The 20,335-nt window shown below is 42.2% G+C and overlaps 1 protein-coding gene across 1 annotated transcript in view; it reads left to right on the top strand.

The window, feature by feature from the left end:
• Window positions 1-20,335, top strand: part of IRF2 (interferon regulatory factor 2) — a gene marked incomplete in the record, with an annotated part of 386,799 nt that overhangs the window by 248,021 nt on the left and 118,443 nt on the right. Inside the window, 1 exon segment of the mRNA XM_053703873.1 lies at window positions 16,683-16,729. Coding sequence (XP_053559848.1) covers window positions 16,683-16,729 — 47 coding nt within the window.

Raw genomic sequence — 20,335 nt, 5'->3', positions numbered from 1 at the left:
TGAAGAAAATTTTTGTTCATCAAGGTTTTCTTCTTCATCCTCTTGCGTGCATTGTTCCTGCAACTACTGCAACTGCTTTCTGGTTTGAGGCTCTAGAAGAGGCTCTTCAGATGGAGACTCCATTAGAAGAAATTTTGGACAGAATTAAGGCCCTTAAATTGGCTAATTCTTTTATTACAGATGCCGCTTTTCAACTGGCTAAATTAGCGGCAAAGAATTCAGGTTTTGCCATTTTAGCACGCAGGGCGTTATGGCTTAAATCCTGGTCTGCTGATGTGTCATCTAAAACTAAACTTTCTCTTGTTAGGTGTATCCAGTCCACGGATCATCCATTACTTGTGGGATATTCTCCTTCCCAACAGGAAGTTGCAAGAGGATCACCCACAGCAGAGCTGCTATATAGCTCCTCCCCTAACTGCCATATCCAGTCATTCTCTTGCCAGCTCTCAACATAGCTGGAGGTAGTAAGAGGAAAGTGGTAAAATATAGTTAGTTTTTTCTTCAATCAAAAGTTTATTGTTTTTAAATGGTACCGGAGTGTACTATTTTATCTCAGGCAGCATTTAGAAGAAGAATCTGCCTGCGTTTTTTCTATGATCTTAGCAGAAGTAACTAAGATCCACTGCTATTCTCACATATGTCTGAGGAGTGAGGTAACTTCAGAGGGAGAATGGCGTGCAAGGTATCTTGCAATAAGGTATGTGCAGTTAAGTTTTTCTAGGGATGGAATTTGCTAGAAAATGCTGCTGATACTGGATTAATGTAAGTTAAAGCCTAAATACAGTGATTTAATAGCGACTAGTATCAGACTTGCTATCAGAGGTATATACTCTGATTAATGTGCAATATAAAACGTTTGCTGGCATGTTTAATCGTTTTTATATATGCTTTGGTGATAAAACTTATTGGGGCCTAGTTTTTTCCACATGGCTGGCTTTATTTTTGCCTAGAAACAGTTTCCTGAGGCTTTCCACTGTTATAGTATAAAAGTTACAGTTGGTGCAGTTAAAATTACAAACTGTGACATTCAGCTTCCCTCAGCAGTCCCCTGCATGCTATAGGACATCTCTGAAGGGCTCAAAAGGCTTCAAAAGTAGGAGCTGTGGCAGTTGTTATGACTGTTTAAAAAACATATTTTTCGTTTTGTTAATCTGTTTTTTGTATTAAGGGGTTAATCATCCATTTGCAAGTGGGTGCAATGCTCTGCTAACTTGTTACATACACTGTAAAAATTTTGTTAGTTTAACTGCCTGTTTTCACTGTTATTTCAAATTTTAGCAAAATTTGTTTCTTTTAAAGGCACAGTAACGTTTTTTTATATTGCTTGTTAACTTGATTTAAAGTGTTTTCCAAGCTTGCTAGTCTCATTGCTAGTCTGTATAAACATGTCTGACATAGAGGAAACTCCTTGTTCATTATGTTTAAAAGCCATGGTGGAACCCCATAGGAGAATGTGTACTAAATGTATTGATTTCACTTTAAACAATAAAGATCAGCTGTTATCTTTAAAAGAATTATCACCAGAGGATTCTGACGAGGGGGAAGTTATGCCGACTAACTCTCCCCACGTGTCGGACCCTTTGACTCCCGCTCAAGGGACTCACGCTAAAATGGCGCCAAGTACATCAAAGACGCCCATAGCGATTACTATGCAGGACATGGCGGCAATCATGTATAATACCCTGTCAGCGGTATTAGCCAGACTGCCTGAATTCAGAGGAAAGCGCGATAGCTCTGGGGTTAGACGTAATACAGAGCGCGCAGATGTTTTAAGGCCCATGTCTGATACTGCGTCACAATATGCAGAAGCTGAGGAAGAGCTTCAGTCTGTGGGTGACGTCTCTGACTCGGGGAAACCTGATTCAGATATGTCTACTTTTAAATTTAAGCTTGAGAACCTCCGGGTGTTGCTTGGAGAGGTTTTAGCTGCTCTGAATGACTGTGACACAATTGCAGTGCCAGAGAAATTGTGTAGACTGGATAAATACTATGCGGTGCCGGTGTGTACTGACGTTTTTCCAATACCTAAAAGGTTTACAGAAATTATTACTAAGGAGTGGGACAGACCCGGTGTGCCGTTTTCCCCCCCTCCTATTTTTAGAAAAAAGTTTCCAATAGACGCCACCACACGGGACTTATGGCAGACGGTCCCTAAGGTGGAGGGAGCACTTTCTACTTTAGCAAAGCGTACCACTATCCCTGTCGAGGACAGTTGTGCTTTTTCAGATCCAATGGATAAAAAATTAGAAGGTTACCTTAAGAAAATGTTTATTCAACAAGGTTTTATCCTGCAGCCCCTTGCATGCATTGCTCCTGTCACTGCTGCTGCGGCGTTCTGTTTTGAGTCTCTGGAAGAGGCCTTTCAGACAGCTACTCCATTGACTGAAATACTTGACAAGCTTAGAACACTTAAGCTAGCTAATTCTTTTGTTTCTGATGCCATTGTTCATTTGACTAAACTAACGGCTAAGAATTCTGGATTCGCCATCCAGGCGCGTAGGGCGCTATGGCTTAAATCTTGGTCAGCTGACGTGACTTCAAAGTCTAAATTACTTAACATTCCCTTCAAGGGGCAGACCCTATACGGGCCTGGTTTGAAGGAAATTATTGCTGACATTACTGGAGGTAAGGGTCATACCCTTCCTCAGGACAGGGCCAAATCAAGGGCCAAACAGTCTAATTTCTCCAACATAGGTGTGTCCGGTCCACGGCGTCATCCTTACTTGTGGGATATTCTCTTCCCCAACAGGAAATGGCAAAGAGCCCAGCAAAGCTGGTCACATGATCCCTCCTAGGCTCCGCCTACCTCAGTCATTCTCTTTGCCGTTGTACAGGCAACATCTCCACGGAGATGGCTTAGAGTTTTTTAGTGTTTAACTGTAGTTTTTCATTATTCAATCAAGAGTTTGTTATTTTCAAATAGTGCTGGTACGTACTATTTACTCAGAAACAGAAAAGAGATGAAGAATTCTGTTTGTATGAGGAAAATGATTTTAGCAACCGTAACTAAAATCCATGGCTGTTCCACACAGGACTGTTGAGAGCAATTAACTTCAGTTGGGGGAACAGTTTGCAGTCTCTTGCTGCTTGAGGTATGACACATTCTAACAAGACGATGTAATGCTGGAAGCTGTCATTTTCCCTATGGGATCCGGTAAGCCATGTTTATTACGATTGTAAATAAGGGCTTCACAAGGGCTTATTTAAACTGTAGACTTTTTTTGGGCTAAATCGATTGATATTAACACTTATTTAGCCTTGAGGAATCATTTATTCTGGGTATTTTGATTTAATAATATCGGCAGGCACTGTTTTAGACACCTTATTCTTTAGGGGCTTTCCCAAAGCATAGGCAGAGTCTCATTTTCGCGCCGGTGTTGCGCACTTGTTTTTGAGAGGCATGGCATGCAGTCGCATGTGAGAGGAGCTCTGATACTTATAAAAGACTTCTGAAGGCGTCATTTGGTATCGTATTCCCCTTTGGGTTTGGTTGGGTCTCAGCAAAGCAGATACCAGGGACTGTAAAGGGGTTTAAAGCTTAAAACGGCTCCGGTTCCGTTATTTTAAGGGTTAAAGCTTCCAAAATTGGTGTGCAATATTTTCAAGGCTTTAAGACGCTGTGGTGAAAATTTGGTGAATTTTGAACAATTCCTTCATGTTTTTTCGCAATTGCAGTAATAAAGTGTGTTCAGTTTAAAATTTAAAGTGACAGTAACGGTTTTATTTTAAAACGTTTTTTGTACTTTCTGATCAAGTTTATGCCTGTTTAACATGTCTGAACTACCAGATAGACTGTGTTCTGAATGTGGGGAAGCCAGAATTCCTATTCATTTAAATAAATGTGATTTATGTGATAATGACAATGATGCCCAAGATGATTCCTCAAGTGAGGGGAGTAAGCATGGTACTGCATCATTCCCTCCTTCGTCTACACGAGTCTTGCCCACTCAGGAGGCCCCTAGTACATCTAGCGCGCCAATACTCCTTACTATGCAACAATTAACGGCTGTAATGGATAATTCTGTCAAAAACATTTTAGCCAAAATGAACCCTTGTCAGCGTAAGCGTGGCTGCTCTGTTTTAGTTACTGAAGAGCATGACGACGCTGATATTAATATCTCTGAAGGGCCCCTAACCCAATCTGAGGGGGCCAGGGAGGTTTTGTCTGAGGGAGAAATTACTGATTTAGGGAACATTTCTCAGCAGGCTGAATCTGATGTGATTACATTTAAATTTAAATTGGAACATCTCCGCATTTTGCTTAAGGAGGTATTATCCACTCTGGATGATTGTGAAAATTTAGTCATCCCAGAGAAACTATGTAAAATGGACAAGTTCCTAGAGGTGCCGGGGCTCCCAGAAGCTTTTCCTATACCCAAGCGGGTGGCGGACATTGTTAATAAAGAATGGGAAAGGCCCGGTATTCTTTTCGTCCCTCCCCCCATATTTAAAAAATTGTTTCCTATGGTCGACCCCAGAAAGGACTTATGGCAGTCAGTCCCCAAGGTCGAGGGAGCGGTTTCTACTTTAAACAAACGCACCACTATTCCCATAGAGGATAGTTGTGCTTTCAAAGATCCTATGGATAAAAAATTAGAAGGTTTGCTTAAAAAGATGTTTGTTCAGCAGGGTTACCTTCTACAACCCATTTCATGCATTGTCCCTGTCACTACAGCCGCATATTTCTGGTTTGATGAACTGCTTAAGGTGCTCGATAGTGACTCTCCTCCTTATGAGGAGATTATGGACAGAATCAATGCTCTCAAATTGGCTAATTCTTTCACTCTAGACGCCTCTTTGCAATTGGCTAAGTTAGCGGCTAAGGAAAAGAGTTCTCTATCCCCGTCAACAAGGGTTCCCTTCTTGGGAACAATTATAGACTCCTTAGAAATGAGGATCTTTCTAACAGAGGCCAGAAAAACAAAGCTTCTGGACTCTTGTCGGATACTTCATTCCGTTCCTCTTCCTTCCATAGCTCAGTGCATGGAAGTGATCGGGTTGATGGTGGCGGCGATGGACATAGTTCCTTTTGCGCGCATTCATCTAAGACCATTACAACTGTGCATGCTCAGTCAGTGGAATGGGGACTATACAGACTTGTCTCCGAAGATACAAGTAAATCAGAGGACCAGAGACTCACTCCGTTGGTGGCTGTCCCTGGACAATCTGTCTCAAGGGATGATGTTCCACAGACCAGAGTGGGTCATTGTCACGACCGACGCCAGTCTGATAGGCTGGGGCGCGGTCTGGGGATCCCTGAAAGCTCAGGGTCTTTGGTCTCGGGAAGAATCTCTTCTACCGATAAATATTCTGGAACTGAGAGCGATATTCAATGCGCTCCAGGCCTGGCCCCAGCTTGCGAGGACCAGGTTCATACGGTTTCAATCAGACAACATGACGACTGTTGCGTACATCAACCATCAGGGGGGAACAAGGAGTTCCCTAGCGATGGAAGAGGTAACCAAAATTATTCTTTGGGCGGAGTCTCACTCCTGCCACCTGTCTGCTATCCACATCCCAGGAGTGGAAAATTGGGAAGCGGATTTTCTGAGTCGTCAGACTTTGCATCCGGGGGAGTGGGAACTCCATCCGGAAATCTTTGCCCAAGTCACTCACCTGTGGGGCATTCCAGACATGGATCTGATGGCCTCTCGTCAGAACTTCAAAGTTCCTTGCTACGGGGCCAGATCCAGGGATCCCAAGGCGGCTCTAGTGGATGCACTAGTAGCACCTTGGACCTTCAAACTAGCTTATGTGTTCCCGCCATTTCCTCTCATCCCCAGGCTGATAGCCAGGATCAAGCAGGAGAGGGCGTCGGTGATCTTGATAGCTCCTGCGTGGCCACGCAGGACTTGGTATGCAGATCTGGTGAATATGTCATCGGCTCCACCTTGGAAGCTACCTTTGAGACGAGACCTTCTTGTTCAGGGTCCGTTCGAACATCCGAATCTGGTTTCACTCCAGCTGACTGCTTGGAGATTGAACGCTTGATTTTATCGAAGCGAGGATTCTCAGATTCTGTGATCGATACTCTTGTTCAGGCCAGAAAGCCTGTGACTAGAAAGATTTACCACAAAATTTGGAAAAAATATATCTGTTGGTGTGAATCTAAAGGATTCCCTTGGGACAAGGTTAAGATTCCTAGGATTCTATCCTTCCTTCAAGAAGGATTGGAAAAAGGATTATCTGCAAGGTCCCTGAAGGGACAGATTTCTGCCTTGTCGGTATTACTTCACAAAAAGCTGGCAGCTGTGCCAGATGTTCAAGCCTTTGTTCAGGCTCTGGTTAGAATCAAGCCTGTTTACAAACCTTTGACTCCTCCTTGGAGTCTCAATTTAGTTCTTTCAGTTCTTCAGGGGGTTCCGTTTGAACCCTTACATTCCGTTGATATTAAGTTATTATCTTGGAAAGTTTTGTTTTTAGTTGCGATTTCTTCTGCTAGAAGAGTCTCAGAATTATCTGCTCTGCAGTGTTCTCCTCCTTATCTGGTGTTCCATGCAGATAAGGTGGTTTTACGTACTAAACCTGGTTTTCTTCCAAAAGTTGTTTCTAACAAAAACATTAACCAGGAGATTATCGTACCTTCTCTGTGTCCAAAACCAGTTTCAAAGAAGGAACGTTTGTTGCACAATTTGGATGTTGTTCGCGCTCTAAAATTCTATTTAGATGCTACAAAGGATTTTAGACAAACATCTTCCTTGTTTGTTGTTTATTCAGGTAAAAGGAGAGGTCAAAAAGCAACTTCTACCTCTCTCTCTTTTTGGATTAAAAGCATCATCAGATTGGCTTACGAGACTGCCGGACGGCAGCCTCCCGAAAGAATCACAGCTCATTCCACTAGGGCTGTGGCTTCCACATGGGCCTTCAAGAACGAGGCTTCTGTTGATCAGATATGTAGGGCAGCGACTTGGTCTTCACTGCACACTTTTACCAAATCTTACAAGTTTGATACTTTTGCTTCTTCTGAGGCTATTTTTGGGAGAAAGGTTTTGCAAGCCGTGGTGCCTTCCATTTAGGTGACCTGATTTGCTCCCTCCCTTCATCCGTGTCCTAAAGCTTTGGTATTGGTTCCCACAAGTAAGGATGACGCCGTGGACCGGACACACCTATGTTGGAGAAAACAGAATTTATGTTTACCTGATAAATTTCTTTCTCCAACGGTGTGTCCGGTCCACGGCCCGCCCTGGTTTTTTTAATCAGGTCTGATATTTTATTTTCTTTAACTACAGTCACCACGGTACCATATGGTTTCTCCTATGCAAATATTCCTCCTTAACGTCGGTCGAATGACTGGGGTAGGCGGAGCCTAGGAGGGATCATGTGACCAGCTTTGCTGGGCTCTTTGCCATTTCCTGTTGGGGAAGAGAATATCCCACAAGTAAGGATGACGCCGTGGACCGGACACACCGTTGGAGAAAGAAATTTATCAGGTAAACATAAATTCTGTTTTTCGTGCCTTTCGAAACTTCAAGGCAGGTGCAGCATCAACTTCCTCTGCTACAAAACAAAAGGGAACTTTTGCGCAATCCAAGCCGGCCTGGAAATCTAACCAGGCCTGGAGCAAAGGCAAGCAGGCCAGAAAGCCTGCTGCTGCCTCTAAGACAGCATGAAGGAACGGCCCCCTATCTGGCAACGGATCTAGTAGGGGGCAGACTTTCTCTCTTCGCCCAGGCGTGGGCAAGAGATGTTCAGGATCCCTGGGCGTTGGAGATCATATCTCAGGGATATCTTCTGGACTTCAAAGCTTCCCCCCCACAAGGAAGATTTCACCTTTCGAGATTATCTGTAAACCAGATAAAGAAAGAGGCATTCTTACGCTGTGTGCAAGACCTCCTAATAATTGGAGTGATCCATCCAGTTCCACAGATGGAACAAGGACAGGGATTTTATTCAAATCTGTTTGTGGCTCCCAAAAAAGAGGGAACCTTCAGACCAATTTTGGATCTAAAGATCTTAAACAAATTCCTCAGAGTTCCATTGTTCAAAATGGAAACTATTCAGACAATCCTACCTATGATCCAGGAGGGTCAGTACATGACCACAGTGGATTTGAAGGATGCTTACCTTCACATACCGATTCACAAAGATCATCATCGGTTCCTAAGGTTTGCCTTTCTAGACAGGCATTACCAGTTTGTGGCTCTTCCCTTCGGGTTAGCTAAAGCCCCAAGAATTTTTACAAAGGTTCTGGGGTCTCTTCTGGCGGTCCTAAGACCACAGGGCATAGCAGTGGCCCCTTATCTAGACGACATCCTGATACAGGCGTCAAACTTCCAAATTGCCAAATCTCATACGGACATAGTGTTGGCATTTCTGAGGTCGTATGGGTGGAAAGTGAACGAGGGAAAGAGTTCTCTATCACCCCTCACAAGGGTTTCCTTCCTAGGAACTCTGATAGATTCTGTAGAAATGAAAATTTACCTGACGGAGTCCAGGTTATCAAAGCTTCTAAATTCCTGCCGTGTTCTTCACTACATTCCGCGCCCTTCGGTGGCTCAGTGCATGGAAGTGATCGGCTTAATGGTAGCGGCGATGGACATAGTGCCATTTGCGCGCCTACATCTCAGACCGCTGCAATTATGCATGCTCAGTCAGTGGAATGGGGATTACACAGATTTGTCCCCTCTGCTAAATCTGGATCAAGAGACCAGAGATTCTCTTCTCTGGTGGCTATCTCGGGTCCATCTGTCCAAAGGTATGACCTTTCGCTGGCCAGATTGGACAATTGTAACAACAGATGCCAGCCTTCTAGGTTGGGGTGCAGTCTGGAATTCCCTGAAGGCTCAGGGATCGTGGACTCAGGAGGAGAAACTCCTCCCAATAAATATTCTGGAGTTAAGAGCAATATTCAATGCTCTTCTAGCTTGGCCTCAGTTAGCAACCTTGAGGTTCATCAGATTTCAGTCGGACAACATCACGACTGTGGCTTACATCAACCATCAAGGGGGACAAGGAGCTCCCTAGCGATGTTAGAAGTCTCCAAGATAATTCTTTGGGCAGAGACTCACTCTTGCCATCTATCAGCGGTCCATATCCCAGGTGTAGAGAACTGGGAGGCGGATTTTCTAAGTCGTCAGACTTTTCATCCGGTGGAGTGGGAACTCCATCCGGAGGTGTTTGCTCAATTGGTTCATCGTTGGGGCACACCAGAATTGGATCTCATGGCGTCTCGCCAAAACGCCAAGCTTCCTTGTTACGGATCCAGGTCCAGGGACCCAGAAGCGGCGCTGATAGATGCTCTAGCAGCACCGTGGTTCTTCAACCTGGCTTATGTGTTTCCACCGTTTCCTCTGCTCCCTCGACTGATTGCCAAAATCAAACAGGAGAGAGCATCGGTGATCTTGATCGCGCCTGCGTGGCCACGCAGGACCTGGTATGCAGACCTGGTGGACATGTCATCCTTTCCACCTTGGCCTCTGCCTCTGAGACAAGACCTTCTACTACAAGGTCCTTTCAATCATCCAAATCTAATTTCTCTGAGACTGACTGCCTGGAGATTGAACGCTTGATTTTATCAAGGCGTGGCTTCTCCGAGTCAGTCATTGATACCTTAATACAGGCACGAAAGCCTGTAACCAGGAAAATCTACCATAAGATATGGCGCAAATATCTTCATTGGTGTGAATCCAAGAATTACTCATGGAGTAAGGTTAGGATTCCTAGGATATTGTCCTTTCTCCAAGAGGGTTTGGATAAAGGATTATCAGCTAGTTCTTTAAAGGGACAGATTTCTGCTCTGTCTATCCTTTTGCACAAGCGTCTGGCAGAGGTTCCAGACGTCCAGGCATTTTGTCAGGCTTTGGTTAGAATTAAGCCTGTGTTTAAACCTGTTGCTCCTCCATGGAGCTTAAACTTGGTTCTTAAGGTTCTTCAAGGAGTTCCGTTTGAACCCCTTCATTCCATTGATATCAAACTTTTATCTTGGAAAGTTCTGTTTTTGATGGCTATTTCCTCGGCTCGTAGAGTCTCTGAGTTATCAGCTTTACAGTGTGATTCTCCTTATCTGATTTTCCATACAGATAAAGTAGTTCTGCGTACAAAACCTGGGTTTTTACCTAAGGTAGTTTCCAACAAGAATATCAATCAAGAGATTGTTGTTCCATCATTGTGTCCTAATCCTTCTTCAAAGAAGGAACGTCTTTTACATAATTTGGACATAGTCCGTGCTTTAAAGTTTTACTTACAAGCGACTAAAGATTTTCGTCAAACATCTTCCCTGTTTGTTGTTTACTCTGGACAGAGGAGAGGTCTAAAGGCTTCGGCAACCTCTTTCTTTTTGGCTTCGGAGCGTAATATGCTTAGCCTATGAGACTGCTGGACAGCAGCCCCCTGAAAGGATTACAGCTCATTTTACTAGAGCTGTGGCTTCCACCTGGGCCTTTAAAAATGAGGCTTCTGTTGAACAGATTTGCAAAGCGGCGACTTGGTCTTTGCTTCATACATTTTCAAAATTTTACAAATTTGATACTTTTGCTTCTTCGGAGGCTATTTTTGGAAGAAAGGTTCTACAGGCAGTGGTCCCTTCCATTTAAGTACCTGCCTTGTCCCTCCCTTCATCCGTGTACTTTAGCTTTGGTATTGGTATCCCACAAGTAATGGATGATCCGTGGACTGGATACACCTAACAAGGGAAAACATAATTTATGCTTACCTGATAAATTTATTTCTCTTGTGGTGTATCCAGTCCACGGCCCGCCCTGTCCTTTTAAGGCAGGTCTAAATTTTAAACTGCAGTCACCACTGCACCCTATGGTTTCTCCTTTCTCGGCTAGTTTCGGTCGAATGACTGGATATGGCAGTTAGGGGAGGAGCTATATAGCAGCTCTGCTGTGGGTGATCCTCTTGCAACTTCCTGTTGGGAAGGAGAATATCCCACAAGTAATGGATGATCCGTGGACTGGATACACCACAAGAGAAATAAATTTATCAGGTAAGCATAAATTATGTTTTTGAACATCCCTTTCAATGGAAAGACCCTTTTCGGGCCTGAACTGAAAGAGATTATTTCAGACATCACTGGAGGGAAAGGTCATGCCCTCCCTCAGGATAGATCAAATAAGATGAGGACCAAACAAAATAATTTTCGTTCCTTTTGGAATTTCAAGAGTGGTCCCGCTTCAGCTTCCTCTGCTGCAAAGCAAGAGGGGAATTTTGCTCAATCCAAGTCAGTCTGGAGACCTAACCAGGCTTGGAACAAGGGTAAACAGGCCAAGAAGCCTGCAGCTGCCTCTAAGACAGCATGAAGGGGTAGCCCCCGATCCAGGACCGGATCTAGTAGGGGGCAGACTCTCTCTCTTCGCTCAGGCTTGGGCAAGAGATGTTCACGATCCCTGGGTTTTAGAAATTGTGTCACAGGGATATTTTCTGGAATTCAAAGGCTCTCTTCCAAGGGGGACTTTTCACATTTCTCGATTGTCTGTAAACAAACAGAGAGAGAGGCGTTCTTACGCTGTGTAGAAGACCTACATACCATGGGGGTGATCCGCCCAGTCCCAAAAGAGGAACAGGGGCTAGGTTTTTACTCAAACCTGTTCGTGGTTTCCAAAAAAAGAGGGAACTTTCAGATCAATCTTGGATCTCAACATTCTAAACAAGTTCCTCAAAGTTCCATCATTCAAGATGGAGACTATTCAGTCTATTCTACCTCTGATCCAGGAGGGTCAATATATGACCACCGTGGACTTAAAGGATGCGTATCTACACATCCCTATTCACAGAATTTTCACAAGGGCGCTAGGGTCCCTTCTGGCGGTTCTACGACCACGGGGCATAGCAGTGGCGCCTTATCTAGATGACATCTTATTTCAGGCGTCAACTTTCCAGCTATCCAAGTCTCACAAGGACATTGTGTTGGCTTTTCTGAGATCTCACGGGTGGACGGTGAACATAAAAAAGAGTTCTCTCTTCCCTCTTATAAGAGTTTCCTTCTTAGGGACTCTGATAGACTCAGTAGAAATGAAAATATTTCTGATGGCGGTCAGAAAATCAAAGCTCTTAACCACTTGCCGAGCTATTTATTCCATTCCTCTGCCATCAGTGGCTCAGTATATTGAGGTAATCGGACTCATGGTTGCGGCAATGGACATAGTTCCTTTTGCCTGCCTACACCTCAGACCACTACATCTATGCATGCTCAAACAGTGGAATGGGGATTATGCAGATTTGTCTCCTCAACTGCATCTGGACCAGGAGACCAGAGATTCTCTTCTCTGGTGGTTGTCTCAGGACCACCTGTCTCAGGGAATGTGTTTCCGCAGGCCAGAGTGGCTCATTGTAATGACAGATACCAGCCTGCTAGGCTGGGATGCAGTCTGGAACTCCCTGAAAGCACAGGGCTTATGGTCTCGGGAGGAATCTCTTCTCCCGATAAATATTCTAGAACTAAGAGCGATATTCAATGCGCTTCAGGCGTGGCCTCAGCTTGCTGCGGCCAAATTCATCAGGTTTCAGTTGGACAACATCACGACTGTAGCTTATACCAATCATCAAGGAGGAACAAGGAGTTCTCTAGCGATGATGGAGGTAACCAAAATAATCCGATGGGCAGAGGATCACTCTTGCCATTTCTCAGCAATCCACATCCCAGGAGTAGAGAACTGGGAGGCGGATTTCCTAGGTCGTTAGACTTTTCATCTGGGGGAGTGGGAACTCCATCCGGAGGTATTTGCCCAGCTGATTCAGCTATGGGGCACACCAGAATTGGATCTGATGGCGTCCCGTCAGAATGCCAAACTTTCTTGTTACGGGTCCAGGTCCCGGGATCCCAAGGCGGTACTGATAGATGTTCTAGCAGTGCCTTGGTCCTTCAATCTGGCCTATGTATTTCCTCTCCTATGTCTGGTTGCCAGAATAAAGCAGGAGAGAGCTTCGGTGATTCTGATATCACCTGCGTGGCCACGCAGGACTTGGTATGCAGACCTAGTGGACATGTCCTCGGTTCTACCATGGACTCTGCCAATGAGGCAGGACCTTCTAATCCAAGGTCTGTTCACGCATCCAAATCTAATTTCTATGCGTCTGACTGCTTGGAGATTGAACGCCTGATTCTATCAAAGCGTGGTTTCTCTGAGTCGGTCATTGATACCCTGATTCAGGCCAGAAAGCCTGTCACCAGGAAGATCTATCATAAGATTTGGCGCAAATATCTTTATTGGTGTGAATCCAAAGGTTACTCGTGGAGTAAGATTAGGATTCCTAGAATACTGTCTTTTCTCCAAAGGGTTTGGAGAAGGGATTATCAGCTAGTTCCTTATAAGTACAAATATCTGCTTTGTCTATTCTTCTACACAAACGTCTGGCAGATGTCCCAGATGTTCGAGCATTTAGTCAGGCTTTGGTCAGAATCCAGCCTGTATTTAAACCTGTTGCTCCGCCATGGAGCCTAAATTTAGTTCTTAAAGTTCTTCAAGGGGTTCCGTTTGAACCTATGCATTCCATGGATATTAAGCTTCTATCTTGGAAAGCTTTGTTTTTAGTAGCTATCTCTTCGGCTCGAAGAGTTTCTGAGCTATATGCTTTACAGTGTGATTCCCCTTATCTTATTTTCCATGCAGATAAGGTGGTTTTGCGTACCAATCCTGGGTTTCTTCCTAAGGTTGTTTCTTATAAGAATATCAATCAAGAGATTGTTTTTCCTTCACTGTGTCCTAATCCTTCTTCAAAGAAGGAACGTCTGTTGCACAATCTGGATGTGGTTCGTGCTTTAAAGTTCTACTTACAAGCAACTAAAGATTTCCGTCAAACATCTTCATTGTTTGTTGTTTATTCTGGTAAGCGGAGAGGTCAGAAGGCTACGGCTACCTCTCTTTCCTTTTGGCTGAAAAGCATCATCCGCTTGGCTTATGAGACTGCTGGCCAACAGTCTCCTGAAAGAATTACTGCTCATTCTCCTAGAGCTGTGGCTTCCACGTGGCTTTTAAAAATGAGGCTTCTGTTAAACAGATTTGTAATGCGGCGACTTGTTCTTCGTTTCATACTTTTTCCAAATTTTACAAATTTGATACTTTTGCTTCTTCGGAGGCTATTTTTGGGAGACAGGTTCTACAAGCAGTGGTGCCTTCCGTTTAAGGTCCCTGTCTTGTCCCTCCCTTCATCCGTGTCCTAAAGCTTTGGTATTGGTATCCCACAGGTAAGGATGAATCCGTGGACTCGATACATCTTACAAGAGAAAACCTAATTTATGCTTACCTGATAAATTTATTTCTCTTGTGATGTATCGAGTCCACGGCCCGCCCTGTTTATTAAGACAGGCATATATATATATTTTTATTTTTAAACTTTCAGTCACCACTGCACCCTATAGTTTCTACTTTTTCTTCCTAGCCTTCGGTCGAATGACTGGGGGGTGGAGCTAAGGGGGGAGCTATATAGGCAGCTCTGCTGTGGGTGCTCTCTCTGCCACTTCCTGTAGGGGAGGAGAATATCCCACAAGTATGGATGAATCCGTGGACTCGATACATCACAAGAGAAATAAATTTATCAGGTAAGCATAAATTATGTTTTTGTCTTGTTTTTTATTGTATATTATATTTTCAACATGTTTCAACATAGTTATTTTTCAAAACACACTTTAGTGAAAACAATTATTAAAATAAAATAAACATTTTATTTGGGCATGCAAAAATTGTGCTCTTTTGTTTGCTTGGTGGAAATTTGATGAGTTTAATGTCCCTTTAAGTTTATTCTCCTCTCCTTTTTTCCAGTTGATATTTATGGAATTTGTTTGTGGAGGGAGGTGGGAATAATCTTTCATCAACTGGAAAAGCAGGTGTAGGATTAAAGCTTTATTCTATGCACTGGTGTTTAGCTTTCTGAAAAGGGACTCCGTATTGTTTGACTGAACTGGCTTCAAGTGTAAGCAAGCCTGCTCTTGTTTTGTGTAGGCGGGTTCCTGACTCAAACAATTACTTGCACTTTTTTATGCTTCACGTAGCTTTACATTATGTGTTATGCTTTATAGTTCACCAGCCGTGCATTGCCATATAAAGATCACAAACTGGCAAATTTGGATACAGCTTAGGAGACAGTCATACGTTTATTTTCAGATGCTAGGGAAATAATTTATATATTGACATAGAATATCCCAAAAAGGTAGGAGCCAGAAGTAACAGTTTTAGGAGTTAGTGTACAATATCACTTAGCGTATGTTAAGTCCTATAAGAAATTAATTACACGTAATGTCTCAGCTCTTAAAATGATTGTTTTTTGAATGGATGGTTTACAAGAAATATAAATGTGCACATTATATTAAAAGGACATTAAACACTTTCATGGTTTATTTGGTCTCCTTTTCCTGTAAATCCATTCTAAAATTGTGAGATTTTCAGTTCCTGTTAGAAATGAAAAGTGCAGAACACTTATATTCCACACAGACATTGGCTGCACATTCTAGTGACCTATTTATGACTATATCTAATTGGCCACAGGAGTGAAGGTAACCTACGTCACAACATGGCAACTCCTATTGTTTTATAGACACTAAAACTTAACTTATTTTGTCAATATTTAAACAGCTAATGAAACTTTAAAGAATGCATGTTATTCTCATACTAATCTTTTCTTTGAATGCCTCATTCTATCTAGCATTTATTTAGTGTTTAATCTCCCTTTAAAGGGGTAGGAAAGCCAAAATTACATTTGCTTGATTCAGATATACATGTACTTTTAAGACCCTTTAATTATTAAATTTACTTTGTTCTTAGTGTCCTTTTTTGAAAAGAATATGTACATATCTTGCACTACTGGAAGCTAGCTGGTGATTAGTGGTTACCCACACTTGTTTTATCATTGGCTCACCAGTTCTATCAGCTAGCTCTCAATAGTGTATTGCTGCTAATTAGGGTTACCACCCGTCCCTTAAAATACAGAACACTTATAAGTTACACATGCTGCAGGGTGTGCAGGGAGGAATATGAATAGTGCTGTCCAGAAACACAATACATGTTCCTCCCTGCACACTCTGCAGCATGTGTAACTCATAAGTGTCCAGGAAAACATGACTGAGGTGGCAAACCTACTGCTAATATATCTACAAAAAGGGCTATAGGCTTTAATGGTGATCTTCTATTAAGGGTTATGTTTGACCCCTATGTGTTTAAAGCCTTTGCAGGGGTTAAACACACAATTATATACAATTATTCGTGTCATTTTTACGTTTTGGGGATATTTTCAGACTGCTGCTTTTTTTTCTTTATGCGATACCTTTGCTATGTAAAGCCAAAAAGCTCTCATTTCCTTTAGCCTTCTATTTATTGCTACTGAGATCAAGATACGATTATAGAAGAGGAAACAAAGGACATACTGTTCAATTCAGTTAACCACAAAAGAAAGAGGAAGAGAGCAGACTTGTTCAATTATTTACTATATGATTAGCACCAGCATAAAGTGCATGCTTGACCTGCAGATAATCACAGGTCCCAAGATCCACGGGCTTTTGTCTCAGTCTTCATTATTACAAAATCATTCTTTATTTTCACATATTAAGTTTACTGCTTGCTTTAAAGATTGCAAAACATTGCATTACTGTTATGGGAAGTGAGTAGCCAGACAGCTGAAAGCTGGGAATTATAGCTCAGTTTAAGATTGCACAAGAAAAATCCTGAAGTAATGTGTAATGTGATGGTCATTGCATGATACATGTTTGCAAACGCTTAATGTTTGTGTTTTTCTGTCATACTCTTTAGGGAAAAGAACAAAGTCAGAAAAAGAAGATAAAATCAAACAGGAAAAGGTAGATTTTTTTTAAAATATGTATACAAGTTCATTTTTTCTATTTTTACTAATAGATTCAAATAAATGATAATACTCTCAAACATTGCATGTATGTCAAAGATTACAGAATATTTGTGAAGGTTGAATTTATATCTCCTTTTTTGTCTTTTAACTTTATCTACAATTGTACAATGTCTTACAGAAATCTCTAATATCCAGTGAGTTAACACTTCCCACAACCCTAAATTTGACTTGCTATAAAATGTGTGTTGTAACATGGGCAGTGTTGTTGATGCTGTTCATCATTTGGTTAAGTTTACTGTGTAATTAATATTGTTGCAATGGCAACCTTCTACCGTCACATTTTCTGAATTTTAAAATTTGAATTCTGCTCAAACTTTTAAATCATAGCTATAGGTCCTTGCAGGCCAAACTTATTTGTTAGCTGCCAATTAGCCATTAAAATCCTTATGTGTACTATAAGAGTGTACATGGGTGTTTATTATAATATAATTATGAGCCTATTTGTACTTTATGAATATCAGTTTTGTATTGCTTCAAATATTTAATGTTTTACTCTAGTGCCACTGTAGAAGGAACGAGTTGTAAACCAAGCCAATCAAAAGTTAGATATTGTTATAAATAATGACCAGTTTAAGATCTAAATCCTTTTTAACCTAATTGGGGAATAAATTTCATTTTTAAAATCCACATCACAAATGTTTACCCATTTGCTTAAAGGGACAGTCAAGTAAAAATTAAACTTTCATGATTCAAATAAGGAAAGCAATTTTAAACAACTTTACAATTTACTTTTAAATAGCTTTGTTCTCTTGGTATTCTTTGTTGAATGCTAAACCTAGGTAGGCTTATATGCTACTTTTCTTCTTAAATGGAAAGAGTCCACAGCTGCATTCATTGCTTTTGGGAAATAAGAACCTGGCCACCAGGAGGAGCCAAAGACACCCCAGCCAAAGGCTTAAAGGGACATGAAACCCAAAATTTTTCTTTCATAATTCAGATAGAGAATACAATTTTAAACAACTTTCCTATTTACTTCTATTATTTAATTTGCTTCCTTCTCTTGTTATCATTTGCTGAAAGGTTTATCTAGGCAAGTTCATGTGCAGCAGAGAACCTAGGTTCTAGCTGTTGATTGGTGGCTGCATATATATATTGAATGCGATTGGCTCACCCATGTGTTCAGTTAGAAACTAGTAGTGCATTGCTGCTCCTTCAACAAATGATGCCAAGAGAATGAAACAGATTAGATACTAGAAGTAAATTAGAAAGTTGTTTAAAATTGTATTCTCTATCTGAAGCATGAAAGAAAAATTTTGGGTTTCATTTACCTTTAAATACTCCTTCCTCTCCCTTCATCCCCCAGTCATTCTTTGCCTTTGGTCCCAGGAGGTTGGCAGAGACGTGTCAGAATTTTTAATTTTTGTTTTTTGTCTCTTATGGAGGGTAGTACTCTTCGGCTTGGGACAGGAGTTTTAAAGGACAGTCTAGTCCAAAATAAAATTTCATGATTCAGATAGAGAATGTAATTTTAAACAATTTTCCAATTTACTTTTATCACCAATTTTGTTTGGTTTTCTTGGTATTCTTAGTTGAAAGCAAAACCTTCATATGCTAATTTCTAAGACCTTGAAGTCCGCCTCTTCTCTCAGGGCATTTTGACAGTTTTTCACCACTAGAGGGTGTTAGTTCATGTGTGTCATATAGATAACACTGTGCTCACGCACGTGAAGTTCCAGTGAGCCAGTTTGGCTAAAATGGATGTCTGTCAAAAGAACTGAAATAATGGGGCAGTTTGCAGAGGCTTAGATACAGTATAATCACTGAGGTAAAAAAGTGTATTTATATAACTGTGTTGGTTATGCAAAACTAGGGTATGGGTAATAAAGGGATTATCTATCATTTAAAAAAATAAAAATTCTTGTGTAGACTGTCCCTTTAAGTAGTCCTGTCAGTTTCTCAGTGAGGGCTTGGATGAAAGTTAGAGTCCGGAGATGCAGGGAGAGTCTTTCTGTGAAACCATCCCGACTCATATTAACAGCTCCTCAAGCAATCGGCATTGTCTAACTTTGCTCCGCGGCCTGCTTTCTTCTCTCAAGTCCATGGCGGAGGCGATGCCACTAGTCATCACACTTGAAAGGCCGTGTTCCTGTTCCATGGTGTAGATTCCGGTAAGATCGTTTCATTTTACTTTAACGTCAATGTACTGTAATACGAATGTTTTCCCAAGAGGCTACACACCTTTGCGGGTCTAACTATATGACATAAGGGTCTTAGTGAGTCTCTTAGTTAGTATCTTGGAATCTAGGGTTAATATATCCTGAGGGGGGTTATTGAACAGGGGGGTGTATAATCATGTTTATGTGATTCAACCTGCTTATGTGTGAGGTTTATGGGCTCGTGGTTGGAACTTTGAGGCCTTTGGAAGTGATACAGCCTTTTGGTTGGGCGCGCTTTTTTGGACTGTTCGGTTCATCTTGTGTTCGGGCGTGATTACGTTCCGTACCCCATGTCTGCATTCCTTTCCGTGTGGCGAAGGAGATATTCTAGTCCGCAGGGGTCTGGTCATAGGAGGTGGTGAGTGCCAGGTGACGTTTTTGTTTTTCATACTTTAGTCCATATTGATATTTCCTCTTTCCAGTTATGGAGGATTCTGATGCTGAGATTGTACTCGTCTCAGATTCAGTTACGGAAGATTCTGATACAGAGACTATTTTGATTTCAGATTCTGTGTCCGGTGATGACTCTGGATTGGCCTCGTTGACACATGTCTATCTATTTTATTACGTATGCCATATGAGAGCGCCTGGTTCCTCTTGCTCGGGGAATCAGGGGACTGCTGAGCCATCCCCCTCTGGGGGTCCATCCTTCAAGAGGCGAGTTCCCTTGCAATTCATACTTCTACACATGCGGGTAACCCAGTTTATGGTTCCTCCATACGGGGTGGCGTGTTCCCCCCCGGAGGTTGCAGCACGTTTTAGCTTCCAGATAATGTTAGCTATGGTCAGTCTGCAGAGTCCAGATCATTTGAATGGTACACCTCATGTGGGGTTATCTCCTGTTTGTCATTTGTTTGAGATCTTTACCAGTTTTTTGAAAGATAGGGCTCCATTTCGCTGGTCCTGTGGGTAGGCCTGTGTCTTTTTGAGCGTTAACCTCCACGTTGCCTTATATTTGATTTATATCCGATGGGATGTCTTTTATTTGTTTCCTTTGGGAACCTTCTTGGATTGATACTTTTTATTACTACTTTGGAAGTTGTTTTTGGACATGTTAGTCCTATGTTAAATATGTCTGTTTTATCTTTTTTCCCCTATGAGGGAGAATTTATGCAGCTTGCCGGTTAGGACCCTAGGTGCAGGCCAGTCCTGTCTGGTTTTTTCAGTCTTGCGGCTGTTCAGACACGTGGCGATGTTCTGCTGGTTCAGTAGAAGCGCAGAGTGCTCAGGTTATCATTGTTTTTTCATGTTTAACTAAGCTTCGAGAGGACCTGTGGGTCCGTGAGGCGGGAAGGATTGTTTCAGTCTTTATTGCCTTCAGTCATAGATGGCCGGGCAGGGAAGTTTCCCGCTGCGTCACTCTGACATCTGATTTAATCAGAACC

This window comes from Bombina bombina, chromosome 2, assembly GCF_027579735.1.
Source record: "Bombina bombina isolate aBomBom1 chromosome 2, aBomBom1.pri, whole genome shotgun sequence".
NCBI lineage: Eukaryota > Metazoa > Chordata > Amphibia > Anura > Bombinatoridae > Bombina > Bombina bombina.
This window is presented reverse-complemented; position numbering and strand designations above follow the sequence as displayed.